Source organism: Zonotrichia albicollis, chromosome 3, assembly GCF_047830755.1.
Source record: "Zonotrichia albicollis isolate bZonAlb1 chromosome 3, bZonAlb1.hap1, whole genome shotgun sequence".
NCBI lineage: Eukaryota > Metazoa > Chordata > Aves > Passeriformes > Passerellidae > Zonotrichia > Zonotrichia albicollis.
The window spans coordinates 3,123,832-3,148,859 of NC_133821.1; the positions used below are offsets into that span (position 1 = coordinate 3,123,832).

The 25,028-nt window shown below is 42.2% G+C and overlaps 1 protein-coding gene across 5 annotated transcripts in view; it reads right to left on the reverse strand.

Annotated features, from left to right (window-relative positions):
* The window catches only part of KIF13B (kinesin family member 13B), a 124,340-nt gene that overhangs the window by 15,824 nt on the left and 83,488 nt on the right, over positions 1–25,028 (reverse strand). For 3 of the 5 annotated variants that reach the window (XM_074536475.1, XM_026797053.2, XM_074536478.1), the window contains 14 exons: positions 23,324–23,458; positions 20,654–20,683; positions 20,030–20,129; positions 19,616–19,742; positions 18,280–18,335; positions 17,210–17,334; positions 15,947–16,123; positions 14,398–14,490; positions 13,045–13,197; positions 11,637–11,714; positions 11,095–11,148; positions 10,228–10,248; positions 3,733–3,850; positions 2,672–2,805 (listed from right to left, as the gene is read on the reverse strand). In XM_074536475.1, the coding sequence (XP_074392576.1) occupies positions 2,672–2,805; positions 3,733–3,850; positions 10,228–10,248; positions 11,095–11,148; positions 11,637–11,714; positions 13,045–13,197; positions 14,398–14,490; positions 15,947–16,123; positions 17,210–17,334; positions 18,280–18,335; positions 19,616–19,742; positions 20,030–20,129; positions 20,654–20,683; positions 23,324–23,458 (1,401 nt within the window). The remainder of the gene's footprint in view (positions 1–2,671; positions 2,806–3,732; positions 3,851–10,227; positions 10,249–11,094; positions 11,149–11,636; positions 11,715–13,044; positions 13,198–14,397; positions 14,491–15,946; positions 16,124–17,209; positions 17,335–18,279; positions 18,336–19,615; positions 19,743–20,029; positions 20,130–20,653; positions 20,684–23,323; positions 23,459–25,028) is intronic. The other 2 variants (XM_074536477.1, XM_074536476.1) reach the window with 1 other exon arrangement.

Here is a 25,028-nt window from a genome sequence, read left to right on the forward strand (position 1 = left end):
AAAATCCAACCTGAATCTCCCCATATCTCAGCTCCCAGCCCAGAAAATGAAGATTCAGATCCTTCCATCCCATCTGTCATTTCAATTCCTGAACTTTGCTCTCCCAAATTGTTTTTTACAGCAACAAAACTCCAGCAGTTCCCAGTTAAGGGTCAGATTCCTTTGCAATTAGAGCCAAAAAAGTCCTTCAGGCTGTGCCTCTCCCTTATAGGTTTTTCTCCCACCTTGTACATTCATTTATCTCCCCTGCCACTGTGCACTGAAATTTCCTTCTCCCACAGCTCTGGAGGTGCTGTTCTGTATTCCCTGAGGCTCAGAAAGATTTCAGAAGAATTATCAGGGGTAAATTTTGGTGTCCCCTCCATGGCACAGTTTCTCCAGCTCCACAGCAGCTCCTGCCTGCCTGGGGTGACCCCCTGAGCCCCCCACGTCCCCCCGTGTCCCTCAGCCACCCATCACCACCCCCAGCTCAGCCCCTCTGCCCACATTTGCATCCTCAGGCCATTAGAAAGAGGCAGCACTGGAAATTATGGGATGGGATATTGATGATCTTCAAAAGCCAGGTTTGCTGTAAAGGCAGCTCTTCATTTTTTGTGCTGCACAGAAGAAGCTGGAGCTGATTCTGGGGCAATTCCTTCTGCTTTTTTTTAATTCTCTCTTCTGTGCATCTTTTCTTAGGGTGGGATTAGGATAAGGTTTCTTCCCAGAGGGTGTTGGGGCACTGGAAGAGCTCCCCAGGGAATGGTGACATTCCCAAAGCTGCCAGAGCTCCAGGAGTGTTTGGACAAGATGGGACTTTTGGGGTGTTGGTGCAGGGCCAGGGCTTGGATCAATGGTCCCTCTGGATCTCTCCACCTCAGGAAATTCCACAATTCCCTGGCATTGCTGACAGCAGTGAAGAAGCCCCATTTCCCTATGGATAGAGCTGCAAGGAATTTGTAAAACCTCTCAAACCAGGGAGGTGCATTTGCAATACAGCTGATTTGTTCCATTGCAAAACCTGAAAGTAGAGAATAATTCTAACATTTTATTACATTACACAGACCCACTGGTCATGGAAACCCTGGGCTGCTCTCCAGTGCAACCACTGAAACATCACCTACTCCTCTTTATTTTTTTAAAAAACAAAACATTAATAGCATTTTCCCTCCTATTAAAAATTGTTGATTTCATGACCTGGTTGACTTTCCATACTAATCCATAACATAAACTAGAATCTCATTAAAGAGACGTCTCTGTAGTTTAAAACTTGATTTCTAGACAAATCATCCAGGACTGATCTTGAACAGGAAAGGAGTGGGAACAGGTGGTTAGACTAGAGGCAGGAAATTAGGCCTTGTTTCTCCTCTCAGCTCTCACTGATTCACTGAGGATTCAAGAAGGTGTGAAAGGCTCTCACTGCAATTGTAAGAGCACCTATTTGCATCTTTCCATACCCAAATACCTTTAAAGAAAGTCACCACCTTCATTTTAATTCTCTACAGTTCCTAGATGAGGGGGCTTGTACAATTCCAGCCTCAGCACCCAGCAAAAGGTGAGATTAAAATGTAAAATGAATCCCCAATCAAGCTAAGAATATTTTAAACCTGCCTTGTTCTTATTTGTGTTACATGTGCCAGGAATTTCTTTTAAAAATATTTAAGTGTTAGTAGATTTATTTTTGCTCTATCTATTTAATATTTTACTGTATTTCTATTATGCCAAAACAGCTTCCTGGGATGTTCTTGTAACAGCAAGTTTTGTTGTAGCAAACAAAAGATCTGGATTCATCCACAAAAAAAAAAAAAAAGGGATTTTAGGGATTGTTTGGAGGAAGATATTCTTTAAAATGTTTGCCTGCATGGCAAGAGGTGAAGAAAAGTCTGAGTTAATAAGAGATGAGCTTCCAGAACTCCAGGCAAAGGAAGAGGGTGAGAGCAGAGCCAGCACGGACAGAATGGAATCCCAAAAACTTTCACACCAGATCTGGCTCCAGATTCATCTTCAAAACAGTTTGTTAAACCTTCAAAATTTACTCTAGAGGGAAATATTCCTTTATAAATAAGTATTTCTCATAAATAAAGGAGATTACATGATTTATAATGGGATTCATTATTTCATCTGGTGTTTTTTTTTTAAAGACCAAAGTGTTTTTCCAGCGAGCTTGACTGTGCATCAACTTCTGCTCAGAGCACAGCAGCCACATCTGGAGCAGGTGGGAGCTTTCAGCACAACATCCAAAAGACAAAAAAAGGAAATCAAATGCTTCCCTGACATGTGGAAAAGATAAAAATGAACAAAAGCAACTGCCCCAAGTACACAGGGAAAGATGTAAAAGGTGACACGAGCTGGGGTGAGGGGTGGAGATATGAAATAAGGAATTAAAAACAGAATTACATTTTCCTCCTGGCAATACACAAACAACACTAAGTGCCCTTCATAAATTTTACCATTGTTGCTGCGAGTGGGAGGCCCATAAATCACCCTGGGAGTGGAGCTGGCACTTGGAAAAAGCCAAGTGGGCTGAGTGTGTGTCAATAAGTTCCAGCAGCTCCACCAGCCCTGGACAGGATGGAGGGGAAATGGATGAAATCTTGGTTTGCTCTGCAACAACTTTTCTAAAACATCTCCCTGCCAGCCAGGCCAGCAGCACTCACCAATATTGGATTTTGTGGGTGATTTAATGCCTTACCTGCTGTGCAAGGGGAGAGCTCTGCCTGCCCTTCTTCTCATCTCTCACAGGGAACAGGGACTTGAGCAGCTTCGGCATCTGAGGCACCAAGGACTTGACAGGATTCAGGTAGGAAGCAGCCAGGCTACCAATACCTGTTGGTAAAACAAAATACTCATACATGGAAAGAATTATTCTTTGGAGAAAGGGGGGGGGGAACCCAAAGCTGATCCAAAACCCTCTAGAAAAAAAAAATTAAAACTTTTTTTTAAAAGAAGTTTTAACCCAAGCTTTAACTTTTAAATCTTCTTTTCTAAGATGACTTCTGTGGTCAAAGAATTAGCCAAGGTAAAGCACTCTCTGACTTGTAGTGACACTCAGGAGCTGGGACTTTATTTAGCAGTGACTTTATCCCACATTTAGGAAGTTTCCTGAGCTTTACCTGGATCAGGGGAGTTTTCTAAGCTGAAGAAGAGCCCTACCTGGATGAGGGGAGTTTTGTGACATAAAAAAGAACCTTATCTGGATCAGGGGAGTTTTGTGAGCTGTAGGAGGACCCTTACCTAAATCAGCAGTTTTGTGAGCTGAAGAAGAGCCCTTACCTGGATATGGGGAGTTTTGTGACAAAAAGAAGAGCCTTATCTCAATCAGGGGAGTTTTGTGACATAAAGAAAAGCCCTTACCTGCATCGGGGGAGTTTTGTGACATAAAGAAGAGCCCCACCTGGATCAGGGGAGTTTTCTGAGCTGAAGAAAAGCCCTACCTGGATCAGGGGAGTTTTGTGACATAAAGAGGAGCCCTACCAGGATGAGGGCAGTTTATTGAGCTGAAGAAAACCCTACCTGGATCAGGGGAATTTTCTGAGCTAAAGAAGAGCCCTACCTGGATCAGGGCAGCTTTCAGAGCTGAAGAAAAGCCTTACCTGGATCAGGAGAGTTTTCAGAGCTGAAGAAAAGCCCTACCTGAATATGGGGAGTTTTCAGAGCTGAAGAAGAGCCTAACCTGGATCAGGGGAGTTTCTGAGCTGTAGGAGGACCCTTACCTGGACATGGGGAGCTTTCTGAGCTGAAGAAGAGCCTTACCTGCATCAGGGGAGTGGTTCTGCTGCCCAGAGCCTGGCAGGGAGGTACGAGATGGACTAATGCCTCTACTGGAGTTTGTGGCACCTTGGGACACATCTTGCTGACTCTCCCATCGACCCTAGAGGGGAAAAAAAAAAAAAAGAGGTTTTTTTCCAAGCTAGCACAAGAGCAGGAGCACAGCAATCCTGCACAGCCCCTCTGCCAAGCTCAGAGTGCCAGAGCTGAGGAAAGACCCTTCCCCAAAGGTGCTTTTAGTTGGCACACCCAGCCCTGCAAAGATGAGCACCCTCAGCACTAAGGCACAGAAAAAGTTTATTTTTATTTCTAGACCTCATAGCTGTACTATTTCACTCACTTGTGCTGCTGTGTTGTGGAAGTTACAACCAGGTGAAAATAATACGGTGCTGTCTGCCCAAAATTCCTGAATATTTTGTGTAACTACTCAGGAGAAGTGGAAGCAGTGCCAGGAAAAAGGGTGAGGACAGAGCTTTAAACAAGACAAGAAATACAAGACCTAAAGGCTGGATGTTTGTGCTTGGAGAAGGAGTTAAACAGATCAAGAGGAAGCAACTGTGGCACTGCAAAGTTTTTTGGGAAAGAGAAAGTTGGAATATCCAAGCTGTGGACAGAAGGGCAAAGAAGATGAGGACAGGTTAGGGTTTTGAAGATCAAACAATGTTATTTTCAGCCCTGATGAAGATGAGGAAGAAACAGAGACAGGGAAAAGAGCAGCTCCTTTGCCTTCCCAAGATCCCAGGGCTCTCTGGTTGGGTTTTCCCATGGATCCCACACACCAGAGGTCATTTCTCTCGCTTTTACATAGGTTCACTGTGGTTTTGGAACTTTCCTCTCAACCTCACAGCCAGAAATCAGCTCAGTGACAAAGACAGAGAGAAACCCCAGGTCACGGTTTCACAGCAGCACTTGAGTGTCAAGAATCTGTGTGTCCAAATCCATTTTTTATTTACACTTCCATCTTGCTAGGCAAAATAATTTATAAATTTGCCTGCAGTGATTACTCCAAGTGACTGGCCAGGGTGTGGCTCTGCTGAAGTTTCATGTGGATGCAGGACAGGGCTTGGTTTTGCTTCACCAAACTGAGTGTGCAGAGCTGGAAGGGAAACCAAAATTCCACAGGGTTGTCCTGAAAATGTCTGAGGGAGGCACACATGCAAAATCAAACTGCCAAAGCAGCTCCTTCTGATTTTCCTAATTTATAGAAGACCTGAAGGCAACTCAATACCCATTTATGAGCCTATGGGTCAAAAAAGTCCAGGCTCAGACTCTTCAAGAAGTCTCAGGGTCTTGTGGGAAAGTGTTGTCCTGTTCAGGTGGCAAAATGTTCTCAGGATGAGCTTGCAAAGCTTCACCTTTCCACAATCAGAGGTTGCAAGGCTTCACCTTTCCACAATCAGAGGTTGCAAGGACAGGATGGTGCAGCCAAAAAACCACTGAAGTCTAATCCCTGATAAAAACTGAAATCTAATCCCTCTTTTTTTTTTTTTTTTGGTGAAGAGTTGTGCTGTAGTTGGTGCAAAATCTGGATTTTATTGTACACCTGAATTTTGCTTGTGTTTTGAAACACGTAACAGGAAGAGAAATACTTTCACAGTAAAAAGGTGCAGGAGTTACAAGGGATGGAATGACCTGCTGCATCCTAGACCATAAGTTTAGTGTATTTTTTCCTGGAGGAAGAGGGGGAAAATGTGCTTTTTCAAGAAGCTCCCCACTGCTGGATGCAAGGAATTAATCTGACCTTGAACATAAAAATAATGACAGGCAGCCAAACTAATCTTAACTGGAACTTGAAGTCATGAATGTTTCACAAATAATAAATAAGCCAGGATAGGAGGAATAGATTTCTCCACTGGGTTGAAGGTCACGGTGAGCAGCCCAGGGCAAGAATCATTTCCATCTGGATCTATAAGTCAGTCCCAGGGAAGCTGCTCCTGCTTTGAATAGCAAGTAACCTCACTTGGGCAGAGCAGGACCTGTCCTCAGCCCTCCTGCTCCGGGTGCTGCAGCTGGGAAGACAAATTTGGGATAACTGGGAAGACAAATTTGGGATAACTGATGGGTGTCTGAGGTCACTGAGGCATCATCCTGGAAGTGAAGCTGATGGAGGCCAGCAGGAGTTTGTTAATCTGCTGGTTTTGAGGACTTTGGTGTTTAAACCCTTCTTGGAAGCTTCCTGCTCTGCCCATGCTTTTAAACCTCCAATTCCAGCATCATCTTTGACCTGCAACTCATTTATGTCTTACACACATCCAAGAGTCATGTCTGAGGCTGGAAAATTCCACAAAATGCTTTTTTCCTATTCCTCATCCCAAAACTCTATTTTTAATTTTTTTTTTTTTTGGCTTTCATGTTTCTGTTAGTGCAGATTTCTCTCAGCTTGCCTTATCATGTGCAGAGATTAATAAAAAAATAGAAGACTCAGACCAAATAGCACAAGAATCAAAATAATCTTGAAATCTTGGTTTTGTTGCCTCCTGGCTTAGTCTGCCATCAGCCTGGTTGATGTTGGCACTGGATTAGGAAAAAGAGCTATGGAAGAGTGAAAAGCATCTGAAAGCTTCATTTTTGGAGAATATAAAGCTTGATTAGTGATCCTTTTGGATCTTGGGACAGTGATCCACTTAAAAAGACAGATGGATCAAGGTGCCACATCTTGAACCAAGCCCAAGTGCTCCTGGAGGCCACAGAAAAAGAAGAAACAGAAAGAATATTACAAATACTCAAGAGTTTTGTAGCTTACTACAACAGGCACTCAGTGCAGGTAAAGAGCAACTAAATAATTTTCTGAGTCATGATCTGTTGAGTCAGAAGTGCCCTTCACTGACTGTTCCAAGAGCAAAATGGTTTCAAGCAATATCTTGACTTTCTAGCCCTGTTTGGGGAATGCTGAAAAAATGGAGTAGGTAAGAACTAGGAGAATCCTTTCAGAATATTCATCCTGCACAGAAAGAATGGCAGCATTTGGTGACTTTTTCTGTAGGAAAAGGCTTTTTTTTATAGCATCTTTTAGGAATTTTGCTTCAGCTTTGATACTAGATGACCACATTTTCTATGTAATTTTAAGTATTTTGCCAGGAGAAATAAAATGAAGGTCCTGGGAACAGGAATGAGAAAAGGATTTGTGTGGTTGTTTACTTAAGGCATGTCGGGTTTTTGAATTGCATTTGCTTTGGAGTGATCAGTTTTAGCCTGAAGGTCAGATTTGGGACCCTCAGCTCTGAGATGACAACAAACCATCAAAATTAGGTTAGTCAGGGCAACAGGTGCAGAAACATTTGGAAAAGAAAATACCACAGACAACTGAAGTGTCAACTACTCTGCAGAGGGAAAAGGAAATTCATGAATGATTTTACTAAACTGGGTTGAAAGATAACCCATGTCAATCTCACTAAAATAAAAATAATCATAAACTATATTAACTTGATGAAGTTTCCAGGTTTTCTATCTGGATGTCATCCAGCACTCCCCTGAGTTGTTTTGTGCACCACTACAAGTTTTAAGTTTATTCTTATTATAATTTTTTAAGTGCTGTGAATCTCTTCTCTCTCAAGAAGGGTGGTGAGAGAAAGAGAGGAAACTTATAAATCATTTGCCCAGAGGAGTCATCATTTCATGAATATATTTGCTCTCTGCCAAGTGACCAAACAGAGGTCAAGTGATTTAATTTAACAAATCCAAGTAGCCACCAGAAGAATGCACGTCCCTTGATGTGTTTTAATGCTGTTTATAAATGGTTTATTTTTATAAAACCTTCTCCTTCTTCTCCTCTGCCTTCCCTTCTTCCACACATCCTCCATGAAAAACCCCAGGGGATTTATTTCATGCACAAAACCTTTAGGGCAGGTAGGGATGATCACTACCTAAGTCATCTCAGGCTTTACCTGACAAATCTTTCCTTGAAGTTGACAGACCATTAAAATGCAGCCACTGGGTAAGAGAAATGAATAATTCTTGTGTTTTTATTATTTCAGCAGTTCAGAAAAGGTTTGGGAAAAGGTGACCATGGAGCACTGGGACACAAGCAAACAGCTGGGACACACAGCTGGGACAAAAGGCACTTGTTCTCATGAACAGCAGGATTATTCAAGTTCAATTCACAATTTGCTGAAAAAAACTCTGGTTTCCAGAAAAACCTGAAGGTTTAATGACATCATCTTGTCTTACTTGGAGTTTGAGCAACAAATCCTGGGCCTTTGGGAAAGGAAGGACAACTGTCCAAGACAAAATGCTTTTATCAGAGGTGTTTTAAGAGCAACTCGTGATATTTTTCATCGCTATGTGATTTAGTCTGATCTGTGAAACACCTCAGAGATGCCTTCCATTCATTGTGCCTCTGATTAATCCAGTTTAGTCAACTCAGTTTTTAAATTATGAATTAAATTGAATTAAATTAAAATAAATTTCCAACAAAAGCCCCCTTGAACATGAAAATTCACCCCCTGTATCTGATATCAAGACTAAGATACTCAATACTCCTGCACCACTTGATGTGCAAGGAGAAATCAAACTCATCTCACTCTCTCCACATCTGCAGTGACAACAGGAGTAAAAATTGCCTCTTTCTCATTTAAGCAGGCAGACAGCACCTAGAGGTTCAGGTCAGTCCTGCTGACAACATGAAAGTCCATAAAACTCTTCTGAAGTAAATTCAGAAATTAAAAATTCCCAGGAATGCAGAGCTCAGTGTGAGCCATCCTGCTCCCCGGAACCCCTGTGCTCTCAGCACACTGGGAGACTCTTTAAGGTGCTTTATTCCCCAAAATGTGCCAATCCCACACCTCTGCTCCAGTCCTGGAGATGAACTTTTCCAGCTCTTCAGGAGGATGTGACCTCCCATCCATGTTTTTACTGACAAGATTAATGCATGCCTTAAATCTTCAAATTCCTGAGCTGCCTGTTGTAGTTGCATTCACACCATCTTTAATGCTTATTTCAACTCAAGAATATTATTTTTTTTTTTTTTTTAACAGGGGAATGAATCCTGGCTCTTCTGAGTGATGGAGAATGGAGCAAATCCCAAATTTTACCAGCATGGATGGTGCTTGACATAGAGGAATGAATGAGACTCAGGAGCCCTTTCCACAAAGCTAAAAATCCATGGTAAAGGCAGCAGGGATGCAAGGAACAATAATTGGAGAGAGAAATAAAGAAATGGAATAAAAGTTAAGAAAAGGAATATTATGGAATGTGCAAAATATTCTGCACCCAGTTCAGGTGTTGTTACTGTCCTGTGACTGCTTTTTCCTGTGATACATTAAATCACTGTTTGGGATTGGCTTATTATAATAAACAACAGCCAATTCCTGGTAAAATGACAATAAAATAACAATCCATGACTGCTGGAGAAGACTTCTTTGCCACCAAATTTCTCACCAAGGGACAAAGACATCCAGCTTAACCAAAACTCAGCCTGTCAAGCTCTTCTCAGGTCCTTTATGCTAAACTGGACAGGACTGATCTCACCAGCGAGCTCTGTGAGGTCCAGGTGCTACAGGGACATTTAAGGATTTGTTAAATGTTTCACTGGGATTACAAAAGCTTTTGCTCATCTTATTGAAACTAGATCGTGGCATGACAAAATAAGTTTGGGTTGGGAGGGTTTAAAGATCACCAAATTTAAATTCCCCTTTCTGCCATGGGCAGGGACACTTCCACTAAGCCAGGCTGTGCCAAGCCCTGCCCAACGTGGCCTGGAACCAGAGATCCCTTGAAAACCAGGAATTCCCAGCCAGGGAGGTCCCATCTCCATGTCCTGAGGAACAAGTGCCTTGGATTGAAGCTCACTGCAAGCAAGGGGAGCAGCTCCACCACCTCAGCTCCACATTCCTGCAGCACAGAGTCTGGCAGCAACTACAGCCACGGCCAAGAGCTGCAAAACCTCATGCAAACCACTGCCAACGATTCCAGCTAACCAAAGCTTGGGAAACGGGGTCATTCCTCTGAGAGCACTACCACAAAACTAAGGAAAAGCATGTTTTCCATTGGCTCAGTTATTATTATAAAGTCATTTGTTCAGAGAAATCAAGAGTTGCTCACACTGAACTACAAAAGCCATAAAGGCTGAGCAAGATTTGAGAGAAAGTCTCAATGTTTATCCCATCTCCGGGCTAATATTCACTGGCAGATATTTAGATATTTGCTTGCTTTCATGTCTATTTTTTTTCAGCTGAGAGGGAGTTATTTCTGCAACGACTTCACCCTGTCCAAAAAATCTGTGAGAGATGGCACTGAACAGCTCCAGCTCTGTAAGAACCCATCAGATGCACCCAAGGAGAAAAGTTCTCTGCTTTGTACCAGTTCACACTGCATTAATGACAGCATTTCAATGGAAAAAACTCGTTTGCTCTGTGCTATGCAAATGAGGCACCACCAGCAGCATCTTCAAAGCAGGAAATGAAAGCGTGTGAGTGAGCAAAATCAACTTTATAGTGAGATAAAAATTATTATCCCACTCATTAGGTGGACCTAATGCATTACCTCTGCTGGGACCTTTGGACTCTGAAACATGCAATGAAAGAAATCATCGAGGGGAAGGGAGGAGAAAAACAGAAATCATTAAGAATCCTAATCTTTAATTTTTGCTTTAAAAACCTTGCAGTATCGAAACACCCCACAGTTCTCTCCAGACAGAAGTTGCTACAAACACTTTATCACCTGCACATATTTTAGCATTCTCTCCATGGATCAGATGTAGCAGATTTAGCAACCAATGCTGGAGCACTACATCAAAATTCTATTATTCTGTGCAACTGCATTATGCATTAAAATGCCTTGTCACCACCAGATTCTCCCCCTCAAAATGACTCCACGCTTGCTGGGCAGAATATCTATCAGGAGGAGATCCTTCAGTTGATCTAGGATTTGGAAAATAAGCTTAAATTTAATTTTTCACCCTTTTAAGGAATGCTTTGGGTCTCTAGTGGTGTTTTTAGATGGGCTTTAGATGTTTAAAATGAGCTGAATTATAACCCACCACAAGTTTAGGACCACGGGGAGGTCAGGAACTTTCTTCACAGCCTTTATTCTGTCTAGAGCTGGACTTGAACTGACATAGGGACCCAAAACTCTTCCTTTCTCCCAGAATTTTTCCCTCCACCCAGGTGAAAGCTCTGGAGAAGTTTTAAAGCTGGAAAATGCTCCTGAGCATCCCACAGGGGCTGGGACAAGAGCTGGGAACTTCCCCAGAGCAGCACATCCAAACCTATTTCTGCCCCAAGGATCCAGGAGCACATGGGGGGTGGCCCATTTTTCACAGATATTTCCCTTTTATGCTCCTAATCACTGGTAGAATAGAGAAATTTCCTTTTTTTCCCCAGTTTTCCCAGGAGATCTGCAGATACTCACCCTGTTACTGCTCAGGTTATAAGGGGGGGCTAAATCCTGGCGGCTTGCAGAAAGCTGGAAGAGTTAAAAGAAGCAGAATTATTTCTTAACAAGAACTTCAAAAAATTCATAACTATGCCTCTTGGCTAGTAATGCTGAAAAGAAACAGTTTTGTGGTTAAAGCAGACACAAAATCCAAGAAATTAAAGGTGAAAATTTAATTCTTGAGCTGGGAGGAGCCAGAATTTGTCATTAGTTTGATTACTAGTTCTATCAATTGTTTTCTTTCCAAATTTTGGGTAGAAGAAGTCTCATTTTTATGCACAACACTGGTACAAACCTTAAGTTCAGCATATACTTGTAATGTGTTTTCAAATCTTCTAAACAAAATGAGAAAAAAAACCCCTTCAACTTGGAAAGGAAATGAAAAACCTCCATTGTTCAGGGGGAAAAAAACAAGCACAGAGGGGTCAAAAAGAAGGAAATTCACTGCTCTATTCCATGACTCCAGCACCTGAGAATGAAGAGTGGAGCTGCTGGAGATGCCAGCAGGGAGAACTCACCCGATTCACGTTGGGGGAGCTCAGGCTCCTGCGGTAGAGTTTTCCTTTCCCCATCAGCTGCTCCTTTACAGCAACTTCCTGGCAGTCACAGAGAGCAAAACGAAGCAAATAAGTGTATTTGGCAAGAATTAAAGCTCTGAGCATCCCAGGACAGCTTTGTCTACACAAGTAAAATGTTTCTGAGCTGCCTTGTGGCACTGGATGATGTCTGTAAAGTTTACGCGGCTAAAATTATGAATGGATAAATTTTAACATCTGGTATTTTGCTGATTGGCACATGTAGGATTTTGCAGTCTTGATTCTAGGAGATGACAGAGATGCAAAGACTGAGACTTCTCTTTCCTAGCTGTGCTCCTATTTTAATCCTTTAAACTAATTATAAATGACAGGGAACTTGCTTTCAATATTTAAAGTGCATCTCACTTCCCTGTGAATTTATAGTGGGCAGGCACAAGCTCCAGCTTGCTTTGCATAACTTTTCTCTTTGTGCTTGCATAATTTATATCCAGGAGAACAATTTTCAACAAATGTTTTTCTCTCCTGTATTTTTCCTGATAACCAGATCAAGTTATAGTACTTAAAATTAACCCAATCAATGTCTTTTTTTTTATTGGCAGGATAGCTTTGGTGAATTCAAAGTAGAATGTGGGCAAAGTGACAAAAATTCTACTGGCAATTGCAGAAACTATTGGTAGAGCTTCAGAAAGCAAAAGCTTGCCACAGACATGTTTTATGAAAAATCCTTTCCTTAGGATTTTTTCTGCTGAGAAGCTGAGAGGCCTCAGAAATAAAATGTAAGCAATAATTATATTATTATAATTATATAATTATTATCTGCTGCTGTGGAATGCAACAGGTGCATCTGTGATTGGTCTCATGTGGTTGTTTCTAATTAATGGCCAATCACAGTCCAGCTGTTTGGACTGTCTGGGTCAGTCACAAGCCTTTGTTATTCATTCTTTTTCTATTCTTAGCCAGCCTTCTGACGAAACCCTTTCTTCTATTCTTTTAGTATAGTTTTAATATAATATATATAATAAAATAATAAACCAGCCTTCTGAAACACGGAGTCAACATTCCCATCTCTTCCCTCATCCTGGGACCTCTGTGAACACCACCACAAAAGCTAAGGCCACAACTCCTTTTCCTGAACCAGAATTAGCAATGAACAGCCTTAAAACCAAACCAGGCCCCCCAGAACTGAGCCCTGAGCAGGGAACTCCCATCCCCATCCGTGCTGGAGCTGAGCCAGGACATCTCTGCTCCCCTGGGTCTTTGCCACAGGCCCGCTTTGGGAGGCTGAGGTGTGCACTGGGGTGGGTTTTGGCGTTTTTGGGTGGTTTGTGTGCGCTCAGGAGGGTGTTTGGGGGGCACACAGTGTTCTCAGCACTCCCTGCTGCAGCCAGACCTGGCGCAGGCGGTCCAGGGTGAGGATGTTCTCCACGGCCAGGACGCTCCGCAGGTATTTCTCAATGTAGGCTTCAGAGTCAGCTGAAGCTGCATCTTCCACGTTTGCTGCCATCCTGGCCAGTGCCTCCCTCTCCTCAGCCCCTTGAGCATCCTGGGGAGGCAAAAAAAGAGAGCAGAACTTGAAAATAAAACCAAAATTTCCCATGTCACTCCCAGAGAAAACACATTTTTAAACCACACGGCACCAGCTCAGCGCAGTTTGTCCTTAAGCTCGGGGCCAGATGAGAATCATGGAATAGTTTGGGTTGGAAGAAACCTTAAAACTCATCCCATTCCACCTCCTGCCATGGGCAGGGACTCTTTCCACCATCCCAAGTTGATCCAAGCTCTGTCCAACCTGGCCTTTGACACCTCCATAGATGGGGAGTCCAGAACCTCTCTGGGCAATCACCGCCTCACCACCCTTGGATAAAAGATTTTTTCCTAATATCTATTCTAAATTTCTTCCTAATACCAATTCTAAATTTCTTCCTAATACCCAATCAAAGATTCTGATCCAAATAAACACCTTGTACCATGCAACCTGCGCAGGTGCTCCTGCCACTGTCACAGACAACTCAAGCTGTACGTGGTTATTGTTTTGAGGCTTTTTGGGTTCTTTCTGAGAGTCTCACAGCAAGACATTGCCATTAATTAGCAAAAGGGCTGCATTCAGATATTTCATAATTAAAAAGTGCTTGAGCACATTTGGGGCGTTATCTAACCTGAGAGGAAAACAAAATTTCAAGTGAGCTGCAAGAAGAAAAAAAAAAAAGAACATTGCTTGAGAAGCATTTCAACACAGAGAGCAAAATGCAGCAGAACATGAAAGAGCCAGGCAGCAATCAGAGTTTTGGCTCTTCATGTGTTAATGTTTTCACAAGTGCCCTGATCGAGCATCTCTTTGGAAAGAAAGGATTAGCATCTAACTGGAAATATGCTCAGGAATCAAGAGTTGCATAAAGACATTACTGAGAAAAAGCCACTTTGTTATTTTTTTTCCACAGATTCTCGTGCTCCCCGCAGCAGGCACTTCACCTGCCCATTTTTCCTCCCTCTTTTTCCCCCCCATCCTTCTTCAAACTGCCTCTTCAAGGACCTGAGCAAATAGATGCTCACTCAACAAAATCCACAGTGACACTGATGAGACAGAGGCTGCTGCTAAGTCACAGCATGTAAAGGAACAGGCTCCATCTTTTACAAACCACAGTTTATGCTGGCAGCAGCAAGAGCCAGCACGCTCAAAACGAGGGGGGAAAGCACAAAATTAGAGGCTCTTGGCCAATTTGAGACACTCTGGCTTCTACCTCACCTCTGGAATGTTTGAGACTATCTCAAAAGTGACGCCACAGCCAGGGATGGAACTTCGGGGCGACATTCTTCGGAGGAAACTCTGTGCAAAACCCTGTGGGGAGGAAACATGAGGAAAATGTGGATTAACAGATTCCAGCTGAAATAAACATGAGGAAAATGTGGATTAGCAGATCCCAGCTGAAATAAATACAGTTCACAATGAAAGAAGCCCAAACTCCAAAGGCTAACCAATAAAGAGCCAAAGACTTCAACTTGGGAAAAATAATTTGCTTGCTTATTGTGGATACAGAGAAGGAGTCACTTCCTTCCTTGCAAGGTGACTGTTTCACCAAGCATCAGCTGCTTTTAGAGGTGCTTCTTTTTTTTCCTGACAGAGCCCTAGGTGACTTGTCTTGAATATTGACAAGTACAGACATTAAATTCTTGACCAAAGAGATCGTTATGAAGAATGATTTAAGGGGCATGGTCATTGTTTATGCTGACTTGGCGCCTTGCAGGGTTAAGAACTGGACTGTTGAATTAATGCAGAGATGAGTCATTCAAAGATGCTGCTGAGACAAACTCCCAGGAAAGGTTATTGACGGGGGTTTTTAGAAAAACAGGAAGAAAGCCAAAGATTCTGGGTCGGATGAAAGTAAAAAAACGGCACTGACTAAATCTGTAGAAAACAGAATTGATGAAGACTTCACCCGATTGTGATTATTGGCACATTCAATTGATCTGTTCAATACAGTCTCTCATTCCACATGACAAAAAATTCACTGCTCTTCCCTTGCTGAGAAAAAGCTTCTGCCTGATGGAAGCACCAAGAACTGGGGTTCTACTTCCAGCACTGGGAGTTGCCTTCAGGGTTTCTGGGTGTGACCACATCTCTTCCCTTTGCTCTTGCTTCAGATTTTAACTACAGATGTGCAACCAGAATAACAATCCAGGCTTTCTGCTTTGTCATTATCACTGCCAGGGGAGGCTGGATTCCCAGACAGTGCTGAACAAACTCCTTCCTCCCCCATCAGTCTCAGGATTTATATTATTTTCAGGGCATGATGCTGCAAATGGAATGACAACTTCACTGCCTGCCGTTTATCAAACACCCTGCTCTTACCTACACATTATTGTAAGAGCACCAGCTGGAAAACATAAAGGACCAAGAGTGATTAACTCTGGTGAATTAACACAAGGGATCTGTCCTCCAACTATTCCTAGCTGATTTCTAAATACCTGGAGGTGTAAATATAAATGGTTAGGGCTAGGGAAACACAGAAGATCCTTTATGCAAAATACAAATTCTGAGCTCAGGAGAAATTAAATCTTCTTTTTCCAGTGAGAAAGCACTTAGTGGTTAAGAAAAAAATGAATTTCTCATATTTAGATGCCTTAAAAAAACAAGCTGTGTCATCATCCACAACACAAGGGATACCAGGAAAACAACCTGGCAGCTCAAAGCCTCGCTGGACGCCGCTGATCCGGTGCTTCCATCCAGGCTGAGATGGGGGGAGAGAGGAGGGAATGTGAGTCCTGGCAGGTGGGAAGGGCTGCAGGAGCTGTACCTGTCTGCCATAGACGTTGACACAGATGCGCTTGCGCAGCACCAGCTGCATCTCTGCAGGGTGGCTGAGCTGGACGGTGGCTCTGACGATCAGGTAAACCCTCTCCTCCGCCGCCGTCCCCTTGCTGAGCTGGATGCAGTCGTGGACCGTGGAGTCCCACGAGGCTTCTGCCTTCACCTGCAAAAAGGGGGGGAAAAAAAAAAATAAATGTATCCTCTAATAAGCATAATTAGGTGTATAATTAACCGCAATTAATTAAGCATAATTAGCAAAAATACATAATACATAAATTTTGAGAGTCGGCTTCTCCGTTTCGCTCCCTGTGAAGAAAAAAAATCCCTGCACTTGAGAAGAGGCCATTTAAAAATCAAGATCAGTTTGCCAAATGAAGATGTTGGGATTAAAAATGCCAACTTGCTCAAACTCTGGAACATTTCCTCTTGAAAAAAGATCTTTGAATACCCAGGATCATTGCAAATAAATTATAAAATATGCAGAAGTGCAGGACCATTTGGCCTAATTTATTAAGATAAACCAGAGAGCTACAGAGATTGCAGTGGAAATCTTCCATCACACCACAAAATTCTCCTGTCTGTATTTGAGAAATAACTTTGCTGAAGCCTTTCTAACAATACAGCAAAAGCTGGAATTTTTTCCTCTTGCATGTTAAAATATAAGTATTAATGAAGATTTAAATGGTGTATCCTCAAGCCATAAGAAAAATGGCCTGAGAGCCAAATTTCCAGGCTCTAATCAGGACAAAAAAAAATCCCTAACAGAACTACCAGGAATAAAGCTTCTCTAAAAAACAATTAACACATAGGAGCAAAATTGTAAGGAATAAGTCAGAGATTCTAAAGCTAATAGTAGAAATTATAAACCAACAATTGTAAAATTGTGAAACTATGAATTATGTGGCAAAATGGAGGATAATGAGTGTAACAATGCAGAGGTGAAAATGTTAACAATTAAGATTGCTTGGTTCTTCAGCTGGAGCTTTTGTACTCTAATTTGCTCAGGGATTTTGCTTTGTTAAATACAAACTGAATCTCAGGTTTTTGGGATGAAGGGAGATCCTTGAGTTTTACTATTTTTCAAATCATGGTTATACTTTCAGTGAATATTCCTTGAAAAAACAGTTGCTCACAGGAGAAACAAGTGCTTTATCACTTTTATGACCTATTTGATGTATTATTTTCACATGTGGACATATAAAAAGAACAATGAAAAGACTGAAATTCCCTGGTCTGCAGCTTCCCTTACCTCACTGTCGTGATGCTTCACAATCTGCAGCTCAAAGAATTCCTCCTCCTCCTCTGCCACCAGAGTGGCATCCCAGCCTCCTGCCTCTGGGTCATCCAGGTTATCCTGGGAGCTGAAGTCATCAGCTGCAAACAGGAGGGGATGTGGAGGGTGAGGAAACACAAAGAAATCACCCCTTTTAAAAAGCATCAGCAAGTCAGGAATTCACATTTTCATCCCCAGCTCCCCACCATGGCTACTTAGACTTCACCAACAAAATTAAAGCTGAATTGTTCCACTTAAAAAAAAAATATCCAATTTCTACACAGAAAGTGTGCACAAAGATTTGGGGACACAGACTCCAAAGTGCCTAATAAAGGGCAGGAATCTCCCCCTGTGGCAAACACCCCTTTCAGCACTGAGCTCATTTGGCATTAAATACATGGTGCTGTTAAGATAAGCTGCTGGTTGAACAGGAGAAAACACAGTAATTTTAAATCATGATTAAACAAACTCTTAATCTGGGCTTTGAGAAGCTCAGCCTGTCCTGGCTGGACTCCCTGCCCATGAATTATTAACCAGCTCCTCTCTGAAGCCATTGGATCCATGGATGTGCTGTCCCAGATGGACAAACCACCAGTGCCAGAGGATTGCAGCCCAGGACTCCTCCCAACAGGCTGAGCGTCACCTCCCCTTCTCACCTGACCCCTCTCACCCAAATGTTAACCCTCTTTTAAACATCCCATCAAGGATTTATTTAACTGATTGCTCCCTGGATGTTTTTGGGGCTTCTTGGTTCCAACTTCCCATCTTTGGTAGGAGCGTGTGACAAATACATTGTTCAAACTGGATCTTGCATTGGGATGCACTGAAACAACGGATTATTAAAACCCTGTGGTTCCTTCCATACATAGTATTATTTATTTAAAAACATTAAACAATATGTTTCAGGAAAAATGGACACTTCTCCAATTAATCCACCTGCCATTCCAGGCTTTTAATTTTAAGAGATTGCTTCAATTCTGAAATATCACTCAGTGGCTGGACAAAGTTTGTTTCCAAATTACTCTGCCATCTTAAGGACCACTTACCATTCAAGTCAAGGAATATAACAGGAATGTGGGTTTCCATACCAGCCACAGGAGTCCTAAAATACAAGACAGGGACACTGGTGGCATTTAAAGTAAGAGAGATTTACCCAGCACACGTCCCTGGTGGTCCAAACCCCCAGGACATTGCATTCAGTCTGCAATCTTTAGCCAGACCATTGATAACCTTGGCAAACCTCTTTTATTTTAATTTACTGCTGCAGATTCCAAGAGACTCAAATAAATTAGTATTTCTTTTATATCAGCTCTCTTAGAATTATTATCTTCTTTGACCTCTGCTTTCTGAAGTGTTTTCTCTCTCCTAAATGCTAATAGCAAAATTAAGTTTATTTACTCTGACACACACATTCATGAAATGCAAACCTCTCTACTGCAGTGATGACAGGGAAAATGGGGCATCAGAAAAGCCAGTCTCAAAGTTTGTAAACTAACACTGATGCTGCCACTCCACACAGTTATTACTCTTTCTTACAAAACACATCTTGATCCAAAACTGATGAATTTATAGTGAACAAGAGTCTTGTAATATATAAAGTGCTTGAATCATACTGAACATTTCCTCAGGTGCAAACCAGATTCTTCCTGGAGCAAGTTCCCTGTTTTCAAACCCAATGAAACACTGATGTGAAAGTTACGTGTTTCCAACAAGAACTTTTTTTCTTTTTTTAATGTTTTAGAAGCTCCGACAAACTTCATCTTCAAACTCCATGACATTCAATTCCATCAATAAATACTGTTAGAGCCTTGCTCAGAAAAGATATTCAGGAAGTTTCAAGCAACTGAAGTTGAGTTTGAGGTGAAACAACCCCAAATCCTTATCTGCAGTTGTTGCTCACAGCTGATCCAGCACAGCAGGCTCAGTCTAGTGCTCTCTACTATTTTTAATGTTCAGAAAATTACATGGAACACTTGCTGACTAAACAGAGTTTGTTCTCAAACCAGGAGTGCAACAAAATGCTCCTGGAGATGCAGTTTTATGATGAGAGGGCAGCCTTTTAAGTGAATGAACTAGGTAGTTAACATATTAGCTAATTTTTTTAAATGGCAAGTGCAGTGGTAATAAATATTGATTCCTTTTTTCCAGAAGGTTATAATTACACCCTGATCAATAACAGCACCGTTTACCAAACAGCATTTCTGGATTTCAGAGACACAACCTGATAAAATAATTTAAGCAAGAGGCCTAATTTTAACAACTTTGCTCATGCAGGGTACAGAGGCCAGATTAAGGAGAGGAAAAAAAAATGGCCACAATCCAAAGGCAGGAATGGGCTGTGCATCATTTTTACATCCCTCCTCTGGGAATGGATGTTCCTACCACTCTGCTGGAGCTCCAGGGATCCCACTGCCAGCAGAAGGAACCATCACAGCATTCCTTTCTTCTGTCAGGGTCAGCCTCATCTCCAAGAGCTGAGCCTCCCGATCCGCGTCGTCCTCGGTTTTATCTGCAAGGAGTCAGGAGGGCAGTCAGGACAGCTCAGCAGCCCTGAGAGCCTCTGGCACATGGCAGGGACTTTGTCTGCTCTGCTCACAACCCAGCACACAAAGAAACACCCCAAAACAATTTCAGAGAGGCTTCTCCAACTTTAACTTCACCCTTGAATAAAGCAAATTACTGCTGAGTTCAGAGATCCAACTCTCCATGGACATATTTTCTAAATTTGACAACATATTGAGATGAAAAGTGTGTGCCCATCTCTCAGCCTTTTGCCTTTAGCAGCATTTTCCTTACCAGGCTTCCCCACGAGTTTCTGCAGCTGCTGATCAAGGTACTCCTGGCGCTTTGTTAAGGCACACAGCCACTTCCGACGGAGCCTCTCCAAATCCCTGTCCTAAAAAGGGGAAAAAACCCACATTAAATATTGCCCCAGGAAAGCCAAAGCTTCCTGATTGTGGTTTGCACATTTTCTACAAACCCTTCTGCTCATCCTACACTCAAGCAGAAGAAGAAGACACATCCAAACTCTTCAACTTTCCAGATTTTATTTGAAGTATTTTTGCTTGCCAACTCTTTAGCTTTTTTTCTGTGCTACCCACCTGAAAAAACCCTTTCATTTTACACAATTCTCTTCCCTCAAACTACTCCAAAACTCACCAACCACTGGAGCTGGAAACCCCACTCCTCACCACTCCCCGCAGTGTTTAGCGTCTTCATGTCAGGAACTCATCCTTACCCCACACCATCCCACTCTTATGGCATCTGCTAATGTGCCCTTAAAATGATTTTTTTCAAGTGCTCATGTCCTTTTAAAAAACCCCAAAACACCTGAGTATCCCTAAGAACATTCAGTTCTTCCTCTAATATGCTTTAATCTGAAAACTTCTGCATTTGTAGGAGAGAATTTTAATTTTTTACCTGATAACTGTCCATTTCATCCTCTTCTTCCTAGGCCAAAACACAAAAAAAAAGGCATTAATTTTTAATTTTTTTGACAGCAGGAAACATAGTGAATGCAAAAGGTGTAACTATTTTAAGCAATATTAACAGTCTTACATAAAAATAAAAGTCTGAGGTTAGCAATGGTCACAGAATTAAAACCCACTGACATCCCAAAGATTCACTGATATCATCTCATCTAAACACCAACCAGAACAATCCAATAATTATAATGGAAAAAAATCACAGTAATGTTAACTATCAGAAGTCTTAATAATTGAAATAAAGTGGAATACAATAAATAAACAGGAGAAACACCTTAAAATTTGTTGATCCTGGACAGCAAAGAAAAATACTGTTTTACCTCTAAGACTTACAGAATCTGGTACAGAATCCCAGAACTGTTAAGGCTGAAAAAGACTTTTAAGACAATCGAGTCCAACCATCAACCACCACGCTCAGCACTGAACCTCAAGTGCCACATCCACAGGTTTTTTAACACTTTCAGGGATGGGGATTCTACAACTGCCCTGGGCAGCTGTGCCAGGGATGAACAACCCTTTCCATCCATCAAGGAACTGTTTTTAATACCCAACCTGAATCTCCTCTGGCATAATTTAAAGCTGTTCCCCCTCATCCTGTCCCTGTTCCCTGGGAAAAATCCCAATCCCACCTGGCTGACCCCTCCTGTCAGGGAATTCCAGAGAGGAAAATTCCCTCCTGAGCCTCCTTTTCTCCAGGTTGAGTTCCTTTCCCAGCTCCCTCAGCCTCTCCTGGTGCTCCAAACCCTTCCCCAGCTCCATTCCCTTCCCTGGACACTCTCCAGCCTCTCGGGGTCTCTCCTGTCATGAGGGGCCCAGAAATGCCCCCAAAACTGAGATGTGTCCAAATAATTGGAGGTAACTTTGCTGCAAAGGAGAAGAACTGCAAAAATCTACTGCAATTATTGGGGAATTAGAACAGCGGCCACACCAGGAGTGACAATGCAGACTTTCAACATTTTATTCCCATTATTTTCCCACCTTTAATTCTTGACCTTCATCCCAAGCAAAGCCACTTGCAATGAGCACAACTGCTCCTCCTCCTCACAGGGAATGGAAAAGGAATGAGGGCTCCAATCCTCAAGGAGTTATTACTTAGCTAGTTAAGCAAAAATGAGCCACCAGAGCCTACTTTTCCACCTTTACCATGAAAGCAAAAACTTAGCTAAGCTAAAATTAAAAAGCCAGAGAGAAGAGGAATTTCCTTAGCTCAAGGTCTTTAGAAAATCTTTCACATTCCAGGGATACCTGATTTACCTGAGATAAGAGAAATGATAATGAGGGGACTAAAAATCCACGTGCTGATGTCCAAAGCCTATTGTCAGCAACAGGTCTCATAAAATATGATTTTCAATGGCCCTTTCCCATGGGAGTTATCAGTGTCAGGCATAACTCACTGGTTTCTCTCTCTCAAGTTGAGCTGAAGTCTTTCTCCTTGATAGAATGTACTATTTTGGGGACTGCCAGCTCTGTGGGATAGGTCTGGAACTGGTCAGTGGATCAGGAATTCTCTGGGGAATAAATAAGGTGAGGCACACAGGATGCTCCCCTGGGAATTCTCCCTAAAGGGGCACCTGTGGGTCAAGGAAGAACCGCAAGAATCAATCATGCTGTCCTAGGAGAGAAACTTCCTCCATTCAGGAATTTCCTGGCTTTATAGGAAGGAAATGTGGGGCGATACCATGTGGGGCTGCTGTGATGGAAAAACTGCAGGGAGAGGCAGCAGGAGCATCATGGGGAATAACAGGAACAATCTGCCCAGGATGCTGCTGGAAAGGTGGAAAAAATTCCCCTTTTTGCACCCCAGACGCACAATGGGAAAGGACTGCCCTGGTTAGGAGACAACAAAAACCCCCAAGTATTTCAGAGCTCAAAGGAAAAGCTGTCCTGATTAAGCAAAAAAAGGGGAGCAGACATGGATTGGAGCATACATTGTCAACAGGGTAAATATTTTGGGACATCACCTACTTTTCCACTTAGCTGGCCTTGTCTCAAATCAAACAAGTTCAGAGACCTGTTCTGCTGCACCAGATTTTGGCTTTGCCAGCTCCAGGGAGTCACTGAATTCTGATTTATCTGTTGAGGGGGAAAAAGTCAAAGTGCACCAGAAACTCACAGGAGCACTGCAAGAAGACAATCCCTAAAAAGAGAGGGATGCACATGGTGTGCAGTTTGTATGAGACTGTCCAAGAACTGCCCAACATCTATTGTGGGCCACAAGTGCTTCCTGTAATTCTAAGATTTGGAATTCTAACATTTGGAATTTGACACTATTCAAATATATGTTGCACTGATTTAATTTGAATTTTTAATTTGAATACTTTAAATTAATTTTTGTTTTGAATAATTACTTAATATTGCTTTCCATGTCTAATGTTTGAAGTAAAATCTACACAAAAAACCCCTAATGGATTTTAGGAAGATGTGCATATTCTTTTCTTCTTTGAGTGTGTTGAGGCTGTGCTGCTTTCAAATACAGGAAAAAATCCCAACCAAAACCAGAAGAGACACAAAACATCTTAAAAATGTTATTTTTGCCATGGGAAATGATTCCCTTGATGCTTTCCAGCTCCTGGAAATAGCTGACAGTAAATATTCAGAGTTTTACCTGATAATTTTGTGACTTGACATGTTTTATTTGAACACAGCCAACACCAACAGATAATATGGATTCCTCCATCAGTGGCAAGGTCCCAGATTCCTGCACAGATTTCACTTCAACCTGGATTCGTCGAGATTGCCCCTGGCCAAAAAAGAACAATTTGAAATGCTTGTTTAAAAAAAAAATTAATATAAAGTGCTGTAAGTTTAATTCCAGAGAGACCTCTACTGGCAGCCATTGGCAAGGAGAATTATATTTATCTTTTGGGAAGAACTAAGTGCTGCAATCCCAATGACCCAGTGGTCAAGAGATCCCCTTCCTGTTATAATTTATGAATTTACAGAGAAAAATAAATGTTCAGCATTCAGCAGCTCCCCAGTTTATTTTTCTGGAGGGTTTTCAAACATAACTTCATATGATTTTATATTTAATACTTTTGAAGGTAGAAAATGGGATCTTCTTCCCACCTATAAAAGGGGAGAGCAAATAGTCCAGTTTGGTGAGCTACTGGAATTTCAGTGAACTTTTTCTGGCTCTGCTCTCCTTGGCTGAAAATTCTGATTCACTGATGGTATCAGTGCAGCAAAGCAACTGCTCTTTACAAAAACTGTAAGGGGAAAAAAGTAAATAATAAAAAAAGAAAATTAAAATAAAAATCAAAGGAGTTGGTGAGGTCAGAGGAGCAGCCTGTATCTAACTTTTACTGATTCCTGGTGTTCTTTGGGCAGCAGCTTATCAATAGCTCATCATTTTAAAAATGTGAGCTGCTCAGTTAAGCATTAACAATCTAAAGCAGGTAGAATTCAAAGAACAAAGGAGTGTTTGGCTGGAAGGATCAAATAAAAGAGAACTCTTGGACCTCTTTAAAAAATGATGACGTTCAGTGGAGACTGATGTCCCTTCTGCCAGCTGCTGGCACAGGACAGGGCACAGGACAGAGCAGAAAGGTTACAGCTTATTTTGACCATCTTTAAGCTGAGTTTTGCTCTGTCTCCTGCTTTACATCTGTTTTCCACATTTTGTGCCTAAGCTTGACACTTCCTTGGACACCTTGGCCACCCAAAGCAAAGCTCTCCAGATGTTTTTGGCACAGCTGGAACCCTCAGCTGTCTGAGCTGGAAGATGCTTCCCTGAACAAAGGAGTGCTTGGCTGGAAGGATCAAATAAAAGAGAATTCTTGGACCTCTTTCTAAAATAATGAAGGTCAGTGGAAACTGATGTCCCTTCTGCCAGGAGCTGGCACAGGACAGAGCAAAAACGTTACAGGGAGAGTTCTGATCACCTTTAAGCTGAGTCTCCCTTTTTACATCTGTTTTCCACAACATCACATTTTACACCAAAGCTTGACATTTCCTCGTCCACCCAAAGCAAAGCTCTCCAGGTGTTTTTGGCAGAGCTGGAACCCTGCCAGTGCCACCTCACCTGTCTGAGCTGGAAGATGCCTCCCATTCTGACTCCTGAACAAAGGAGTGCTTGGCTGGAAGGATCAAATAAGAGAAAGTTCTTGGACCTCTTTATAAAATAATGAAGTTCAGAGGAGTCTGATGTCCCTTCTGCCAGGAGCTGGCACAGGACAGAGCAAAAAGGTTACAGGGAGGGCTTTGATCACCTTTAAGCTGAGTTTTGCTCTGTCTCCCACTTTACATCTGTTTTCCACAACATCACATTTTGCACCACAGCTTGACACTTCCTTGGACACCTTGGCCACCCA